Genomic DNA, 9,519 nt, shown 5'->3' with positions numbered 1-9,519 from the left:
CCTTTGGTGGTTGCCTATAATCTATCATAAAAGCAGAGACATTGCTTAATATAGAGGACTCATTCTCTTCTCTGCCCATCCCCAGACATCCTACATCCCTTAAACATTTCCATTACACAATCTGAATTGGTGATAATTTCCTAAAAATACTGTAGAGTTTCTTCCTGCAATGGGTTTAAATATGTTATTTCCTGTGCCAGAAATTGCCTTTCCCCATTTCCAGAACTATTTCTCCTTTATGCCTTTAAAAGGTTTTTAAAAGAAGATTAAATTTTTTTTTGTATATGAGTGCTTTGCCTGCAAGTATGGATGGGTACCACATGTGTGCCTGGTGCACAAGAAGGTGAGAAGAAGGCAGTGCATCTCCTGGAACTGGAGTTATGGATGGTTATTAACCACTATGTGAGTTTTGGGAATCAAACCCAGGTTCTCTGCAAGAAAAATCAGTGCTCTTAACTGCTGAGCTATATATAGCTCCAGCCCACATCCCTTTATACCTTCCCATGTGTTAAATATGTCCACCTCTAGGAAGTCTTCCCCCAATTTTTTGAAACATATACCGTTTTGTTTTGTTTTGTTTTGTTGAAACAGGGTCCCATTATAGCCTGGGCTGCTTTCCAACATGCTGTGTAGCACAGGGTGGTATTAAACTCCCAAAGCCCTTAGATCCATCTCCCAATGGCTGGGAGCACAGGCATGCATTATCATGTCCAGCTCAGTAACCTAGTGTGTATATGCTACTTTGTTTATATTTGTCACATTTGTTTTGTTTGCTTGTCTTTACTTATAAAGTTAACTCTTGGGCAGTGGTGGTGCACATCTTTAATCCCAGCATTTGGGAGGCAGAGGCTGGTACAGCTCTGAGTTTGAGGCCAGCCTGGATTACAGAGTAAGATCCAGGACAGCCAGGCCTGCATAGAGAAACACTGTCTATATATATATATATATATATATATATATATATATATATATTTTAAAAAGTTAGCTTATTGGCAGCAGGAACTTTCATAACTCTAGGTCTTTTAGTATTTAGCACAGTGCTTGGCATGGAAGTAGTTTGTTGATATCAGTTATATTAAATTAAATTAATTATTATAAGCCCTTGTGCTTTGTTGAAAGACTCCAGTCTTCAGTAATATGAGGTTATTTTTGTAGGAGAGGAGGTTAGGTGATGGGAGGAGGAAAGAGGACCTAAAATTGCCACCTGTTTACCCCTTAATACGGGACATGCAGAGCTGGAGAGATGGCTCAGTGCTTAGGAGCACTGGCTGTCTTGCAGAAGACCCAGCTTCAAGTCCCAGCACCCAAAGTGGTTCACACAACCATCTGTAACTCCAGTTCCAGAGGATCTGACATCCTCTTTTGGCCTCCTAAGGCACTTCATGCACTTGGTGCATGGACACACCCGCAGGCAAAATATGCAGACACATCAAAAATACTTATTTAAAAGTTAAAATGATAATAAATAATTTACAAAATGAAGGGATATATATAAATTAGTTTTAAAAAATGTATGTTTAGCCGGGCGTGGTGACGCACACCTTTAATCCCAGCACTCGGGAGGCAGAGGCAGGTGGATTTCTGAGTTCAAGGCCAACCTGGTCTACAGAGTGAGTTCCAGGACAGCCAGGGCTACACAGAGAAACCCTGTCTTGAACTCCCCCCCCCCAAAATGTATGTTTAAGGACTACAGATATAGCTGATTTTGTAGAGCCTGGATTTGATCCATAGCACTGCACAAAACAGCATTTGGGAGAGACAGGCCGAAGGGTCCGATTTCAAGGTCATTCTCTGCTATAAAGCAAGTTTGAAAGCAGCCTGGGGTTCATGAGACAGTGTCTCAAAACTACATAAGAACCACAAAAATTCCTAGCTGGCCATGGTGACACTGAAACCCAGAGGGCTTGGCAGGAGCACTGCCACAAGTTCAAGGGAAGCCTGGACAGTTAGGATAAATGTAAGACTTTGTCTTAGTATGTACATAACATGTGCAAATACATTTTACACGTATGTAAATATGTTCTTCTGTAGATGTTCTCATGCAGACACATACTTTCATGAGAGGTTGCAAACAAGCTCACAGCATAGCCAAGTGCGGGTTCTGCAGCATATAGACAGAAGTTATGAAGTAAAGATCCTGAAATTTGTTAAGAAATGAATATGCCTGGAATTAGTTGTTATGTAGCAACATGTGGGGCATGAAGATACACCCACTATTCCTGAAAAGTGAGAACATGAAATCTTTATTGTTTACGCAATTCGTGTTTACTGATTCCCGGGCACCACAATGTATTGCTTACACTTGCGTGTAGCTTGAATTGAAACTATCAGTGGCACAAGTAGTAAGCCTGCAGTCTACGTTTTTTCTATTATTGTTGGAACCCCACCTTCCAGAAACCATTCTATTTTCAGGGAAAATCCGGACTTAAGGACCTGGGGTTTCGGCCTATCACCTTAGGATAATAGCTTGTGGGGCAGTGCCCACTGCTTGATTGATGCACGGGGTGAGCCAATTTCTTGGGTTGAGGGACACAGATTGGAGGAGCATGCGTGTGGTGCTTCTCAAACTACTGGGGCAGTGAGTATTGGAGATGCAGGTTCCGGGGCTGCTACCAGTACCACCCGGAAGTCTGAATGACGCTTGCATTATAGAGTACCAGCCCTAGTCTGCATGGCAACTATTCAGAGTGAAGGGCCCGAGGCTCGGGCGGTGTGTGCGTGCGCGCATGCGTGCGCGCGTGCGCGCCGCCGTCGTCTGGGGGTTGGCTGGTTATTTTGCAAGCGGGAGGGGCTGTGCGCGCTCTTGCCTCAGGCCTCTGTCCCCCACCCCCTTCGCCGGTACCGGGCTCTTCTTCGGAAAGATGTCGGACACCGCAGTGGCTGACACTAGGCGCCTTAACTCGAAGCCCCAAGACCTGACCGACGCTTACGGGCCGCCCAGTAACTTCCTGGAGATAGACATCTTTAATCCACAGACGGTGGGCGTGGGCCGCGCGCGCTTCACCACCTATGAGGTTCGCATGCGGGTGAGTCACGGGGTGAGGGAGACAGCTGAGGGAGGACGGAGCAGGAGGGGAGGGGGCATGGGGACGACTAACGGCGGGCCGCCTTGGAGGGGTCATGTGAGGGTTAGGGCTTGGAAGGTTTGGAGAGGAGGCTGCAGACTCAGCTGTGGCCCGAGGGTACAGAAAAGTCCAGAGGGGACTTGGGGCGGGGATGAAGGAAAACAAGTACTTACAAGGAAGAAGTGAGGCATGGCTGGACAGGGTGTGGACGATGGACAAAGATTAGTGAGGAATCCAAGTAGACTAGAACATGATTGACAGGACGGGAGGGGAGGATGGAAGAAGGCTGGGGGATGGAAAGCCAAGGCGATGTATCGCTGGGTTCTATAACTAAACTAGGTTATGGGAAGCCATTCTAAAGGGGGGAGGGCAGGAGGGCTCAGCTTCTTCCTAATAAGATCTCTCTGGGATGATGGAGTTAAGCAAAACCTTTAGTTCAAGGCAAGAGTGAGTGAAGGAAAGGGAGACAGTGGGCTTATGGGAGCAGTAGAAAAGCAATTTGCAGACAGAATGCTTTGCTGACTTGTGTAAGATTGACATCTGCAAGAGAGAACTGTTTTATGCTTAAGTTTCTTAGGTACCACAATGTCATGTCTCACGTGAAACCCGGCCCTGCACCGGGATTGGGGATTGTCAGCTGCTGCTCCCATCCTCTGCTAAGCCTTTAGATGTGAAGTATCCACAATGGTGACTTCAGGTTTTATTGGCGTTCACTTAGGGTTTATGGGAAAGGCAGCATTTGCCTTGTCTTCCCCTAATCTGTAGTTACTTTAATACATGACATTTCAGAAGGGCTCCAGGAATGGCTTCTTCTAGTCTGCACCCCAGGGGACTTTATTCTCTTACTCCACAGTGCTTAGTCCACAGTGCAAGATATAGTACATGGTTCACAGGTATTTTTTTTTTTTTTGCCCAGTTGAAATGGTACAGATTAAAAAAATTTAAGAACCATTTTTTCTTTTTTACTTGTGTTTTCTTCTCAGGTTAGAGATGCAGGATATTCTTTTCGAACAGTATCTCTTTTGAATAGCTTTGAAGATCTATGAGTCATATGAAGTTCTCATTTTTTTAAAAAGATGAATTGAATTAAGAATGTTTGTTCTACCTGTGCCTGACAATCTTATGGAGCAATGGCACCCTCTCAATTGAGAGGGGGCAGAAAGCCATCACAGCATGAAGCACAACTGTTTTTATGGAGGCTAGACTATTTGAAATGTTCTCTTTGGAGAAGGATGGGATTTATCTTCTTCAAACTGATAGAAGAGAGGTGATCATGGAGGAAGGCTTGACTACTCAAGGGACCCTAAGTCTAACTTGTTCAGTGTAAAGAGTGCCTTTAGGGTCTGTTCACCTTGTCTAGGTGCATAAGAACCTTAGGGATTAGTAAGGAAATAGTTCTCTAGGAATTCTGATAACAGAGACCATCCAACTAGTCCCTACTATGGGCCAAGCCCAAACTAGGTTTTAGTTTCTTTAAAAAAAATTTTTTTTTGATACCAAGTTTCTCTGTGTAGCCCTGGCTGTCCTGGAACTTGCTTTGTAGATCAGGCTGGCCTCAAACTCAGAGATCCACCAACCTCTGCCTCCCACATGCTAGGATTAAAGGCATGTGTCACTTTGCCCATCTAGGTTTTATTTTTTTGTATACCTTTTTTAAAAAACAGAAATCAGGAAAGCATGCAGTTTCTGTAATTTCCCCAAGTACATGTAATGTATAAGACCTCTGGATTTGAAACCAACTCTCTGACTCCAAAGTCCATGCTCTTTCCACGACCTTGTTAAACTTTAGTTGCAAAACTTAGTATGCAAAATGTACACTGAGACTTTGTTTTGCTTTGAGACAGGGTTTCTCTGTATAGCTCTGGCTGTCCTGGAACTCACTCTGTAGATTAGGCTTTCCTGGAACTCAGATCCACCTGCACCTGATTTCCAAGTGCTGGGACTAACCCGTATACTCAGCATTTTCCTCAGTGTCTTCCACAGTTCCAGTTATACAATGTTGATTGGAGTTCTTGGTGCTTCTTTATTTTGTGGGTTTGAGTTGATTGGAGGCTTTGGCTGTTTTATTGAACTCTAGTGTTTAGAAAGGTACTAAAATCATTTGTCATTTGTATTTATTTTTCTGGTCCTGGAAATTTAATTCAGGCTGAACACATACTCCTCATTGATCCTACCCCTTCAGCTCCTTTTTATAAATATTGATGAAGCTATTCTCTTTAATTTTATTCAGGAATGGATCCTGCCTGCCTGAGGAGTCTGGAGAGGTGCAATGGTGGCCTCACGTCATTGTACATATGGACATTTCAATGTGGACTTGAATTTTGTGTTTTCTTTCTCCTTTCACTTTATTTTCACTAATTATGTTTCTACTGTTTAAGGAACACAATATCTTTAGTAAATACTAGTACAAATCTATAATCCTATGATCCTAAATGTCTTTTTTTTCCTCTTAGGGGATTCTGATAAATTTTTCTATAATGGATGAATTTTAAACAGTTAATAACAGTTAATACATGCACATAGTATAAAATTCAGTTAGTATACTGTATGAACAGTCTCTAAATGTCATTACCAGAGGCTTTCCTTTCAAGAAAGTTTCCAGTTTCTTTTTAAAATCAAAAACTTAAAAAAGGTTTATTTGTCTTATGTCTATTTAGTGTTTTGCTCAAACATGTGTTTGAATCATATACATCCTGGAACTGGAATTAGAGATAGTGGTGAGCTGCCATGTGGGTGCTGGGAATTGAACCATGGTCCTCTGTAAGTGCTCTCAAGCACTGAGCCATCTCTCCAGCCCCCCCCCCCCCCTTCACGGTTTTTGAAATTACATTTGTATTCATTTTGTGTCCAGAGGAAGGTTTACAGAGCATGTCAGAGGACAACTTGAAGGACATGGTTCTTTCCTACCATCTGGGTTAGTAGGAATCACATTTAGTTGTCACCATTACTTGCCCATTCTTCTGGTCAGCCTCTAGTTTCTTATTTTTTCTTTTCTTTTGTTCCTTTCTAAGTTTCGTGTAGCCTAGGTTGTCCTAAAACTCACTGTGTAACTGAGAGTGACTTTCAGTTACTGATCCTCTGATTTCTACTTCTCAAGTACTGGCATTACAGGTCTTAGTCATCATGTTTGGTCACTTGTTTATTCCTTTTAAAAAATGCTTTTGTTCTTTGAGAATTTCATACCATGTATCATGACCATATTCATACCTACATTCCCCCCTAATTCCTTTCTGATCCATCTCTACCTCCCTAGCTCTTCAACTTTGAGTCTTCTTTAAAAACAAAGCAAAATCATCCAGTCCAATTTGTTTTGCTCATATACTTCAGGTATGGGACCATCCACTGCAGCATTGTGGACATACAGTGGGCCACATCCTAAAGAAAGCCTGATTCTCCCTCTCCATTTTAAGAATTGTTTAAATGACAAATTGTTATTTATATCAGACTATTTTCAACCATTGATATTTCTTGGACCTTGAAGATTTTGGGTAAAGTTGGAGCTAATGACAATCATCTGTTATTTGGCTGAGGAGGAGATTTCAATTTCAAGACTTGGGGACTGTAAGAGTTGATATAGTAAGGATCATGTGAGGCTCTACCAGCACTCCAAGATACTCCTTTCTTGCCAAGAGGCAATTGTGTAGAGAAGAAAGAGGTAGTTCTTTCTTTCTTTCTTTCTTTCTTTCTTTCTTTCTTTCTTTCTTACTTACTTACTTACTTACACATTGCTCTGAATTGGCTGGGAAGAAATATAGCCTAGATTAATAGATGTATTTGACCATTTTCATTTAGAATTTGTAGACAGGAATGAAGATTTGGGCTTTTAATTTGTTATAAGGTCCTCTTTCCACCAGAGCCTGAGGAGTCATCTTAGTGATTAAGATGTAGGAATGATTATGTTACAGAAAACCAACTTCTATAGTGGCTGTTCATTCTGCAGGTTTTAGGAAAGGGGTAACTAGATAGATAGGGTTTCTATTTAGTAATTGAATATTGATAATTTACATTTTGGGAGAAGCAAAACTTGTCATGGTTGTTGATTTTTTTTAAGACAGTAGTATGTCAACTATACTGTTCTGGCTGGTCTAGAACTCTATGTAGTGGCTTGGCCTCAAACTCACAGAGATCTGCCTCTCATGTTCTGGGATTAAAGGGATACACCACCACCTCACACAGTCAGATGGTTGATCTTTTTTTTTTTTAATCATGAATCTGGATTTATTTATTTGAGAAATGATGACTCTTTGAAAAGAAAATAACACACAAAATGTGCTGACAGTATAGCATCCTTTAAAATAAAAACATCCAATGGAAATGCTTAAAGGGTAATAACAGGTGAAAATATTGACATGTAGCATTATAGTAAAATGTTGATCTTAAGATCATAATTTAGTCACATAGACAACAAACAGGATGAATAAAACAGCATGAAGAAAAAAAACCTAGTGATGTGACACTTTATAAACTGTAGAGGTGAAAGGATCGAAGTTCAAGGTCATCCTCTGCTACATAAGAAAACCCTTATGAATGGGAATGTGGCTGTATTTGCTAAATACTTACCTAGCGTGTATAAAGCTCTGGGGCTTGACTCCCAGTACTTCATGAACTGGGTGTAATAGTACACTAGTGTAATTTCATAAGGAGGCAAGAAGACAAAAAAGTTCAAAGGTATCCTAGGCTACATAGGGAGTTTGAAGCCAGCTTAGGATAGAGACAAGGTCTCAAGAAAAATATAAATGCAGAAGGGATCAGAGGGGAGGTAGACCACAATGTACCCGGCTGCTATTATCAGGAAAGATTTTCTGAATGATGTTTGACTTGAACTAGGATGTATAGAATAGAAAAGAAAAGATCAGAATAGGAAGGCAAAAGTAGAATGTCTTAGAGGTCTAGAGAATGATCTGCAATAACCATACTATTGATTTTGAATGAGTAAGTTTCAGTATATGGCAAGCCAGAGTAAAATAATAAATAGCGAGGGACAGATAGCAAAACATTGTCAAGTCAGGCACTCAACATATCCAGCAGAACTTGACTGGGGAAGTGCCTTTCAGGAAGCCAGCTGGAGTTCGCCAGACAGACAGTCTCAGACAGAGCAGAATGTTCTTTCAGAGGAGGCTTCCAAGTAAAAGAACAAATAGCAACAGAAAGGTAACCTCAAGTCAGGGAGCCATAACCTCCAGTAGAAAACAGCTAGGGAAGGTAGGCAATTAGCTGGAGTTCCTGATTGAGCTTTCTTCCCATGGCTGAACTTTAGCTTTTCTTTCCCACTGCAGGCATTTTGTTTTATATATAATTTTTTATTAGATATTTTCTTTATATACATTTCAAATGCTATCCCGAAAGTTCCCTATACCCTCCCTCTGCCCTGCTCCCCTACCCACCCACTCCCATTTCTTGGCCCTGGTGTTCCCCTGTACTGAGACATATAAAGTTCGCAAGACCAAGGGGCCTCTCTTCCCAATGATGGCCGACTGGGCCATCTTCTGATACATTATGCAGCTAGAGACACAGCTCTGGGGGTACTGGTTAGTTCATAATGTTCCACCTATAGGGTTGCAGATCCCTTTAGCTCCTTGGGTACTTTCTCTAGCTCTTCCATTGGGGGCCCTGTGTTCCATCTTATAGATGACTGACCATCTACTTCTGTATTTGCCAGGCACTGGCATAGCCTCATATGAGACAGCTTTACCAGGGTCCCTTAGCAAAATCTTGCTGGCATATGCAATAGTGTCTGGGTTTGGTGGCTGATTATGGGATGGATCCCTGGGTGGGGTAGTCTCTGGATAGTCCATCCTTTCGTCTTAGCTCCAAACTTTGTCTATGTAACTGCAGGCATTATTATATTAGGATACACATCTGTTGGAAATAATTTACCTTCTAGTTCTCAATGACTGTTTTTACTGTTGGGATGTTTTGTTATTCTTTTTCTTCCATATCACAGAGGTAGGGAAGGGGAAAACAACCCTAAACAGGGGGCCTTGGAGGACACTTTGAGACAAACATGCATGGGTCTGAAGTGGGGGTGGGAAACCAATCTGAGCCCAAATAATTCGTGATTTACCACTATAATGTACATTATAACACGACTGAGAGTTGTCTCTGTAAGATAAATTTTAAGTAGCAAAAGATTTTATTTGTGCATTTGTGGGGAGGAACCAAGAGCCTTGAGCATGTTGGTAAGTGCTCTACTACTGAGCAGCCCCAGCAAGGGACTTCTGATCCCCAATTGTGATATGATTGGGTATGGTGAGGGTTAATATTCACCTGGTAGTGTGTTTTGGAAGAATTTTAGCTATGTAGTCTATAGGAGCACTTTTTCTTTTTTTTGCTGGGAGTCAAAACCAGGTGTTTATACAGACTAGGGAAGTCTCCTCCCACTGAGACATATCCTCAGTCCCATAGGAACTACTGCTTCTGACAGGTGATCCCCACAGGTTGAACAGAACTTCTT

General features: G+C 41.8%; 1 protein-coding gene across 5 annotated transcripts in view; it reads left to right on the top strand.

Annotated features, from left to right (window-relative positions):
- The first annotated feature begins 2,704 nt into the window (after positions 1 to 2,704).
- The window catches only part of Snx12 (sorting nexin 12), a 133,217-nt gene continuing 126,402 nt past the window's right edge, over positions 2,705 to 9,519 (top strand). For 3 of the 5 annotated variants that reach the window (NM_001110311.1, NM_018875.2, NM_001110310.1), the window contains exon 1: positions 2,725 to 3,026. In NM_001110311.1, the coding sequence (NP_001103781.1) occupies positions 2,862 to 3,026 (165 nt within the window). In that variant the 5' untranslated portion in view covers positions 2,725 to 2,861. Of the gene's footprint in view, positions 3,027 to 9,519 lie in introns of all 5 variants that reach the window. The other 2 variants (XM_011247645.2, XM_011247646.2) reach the window with 2 other exon arrangements.

Source organism: Mus musculus, chromosome X (assembly GCF_000001635.26).
Source record: "Mus musculus strain C57BL/6J chromosome X, GRCm38.p6 C57BL/6J".
Lineage (NCBI taxonomy): Eukaryota > Metazoa > Chordata > Mammalia > Rodentia > Muridae > Mus > Mus musculus.
This window is presented reverse-complemented; position numbering and strand designations above follow the sequence as displayed.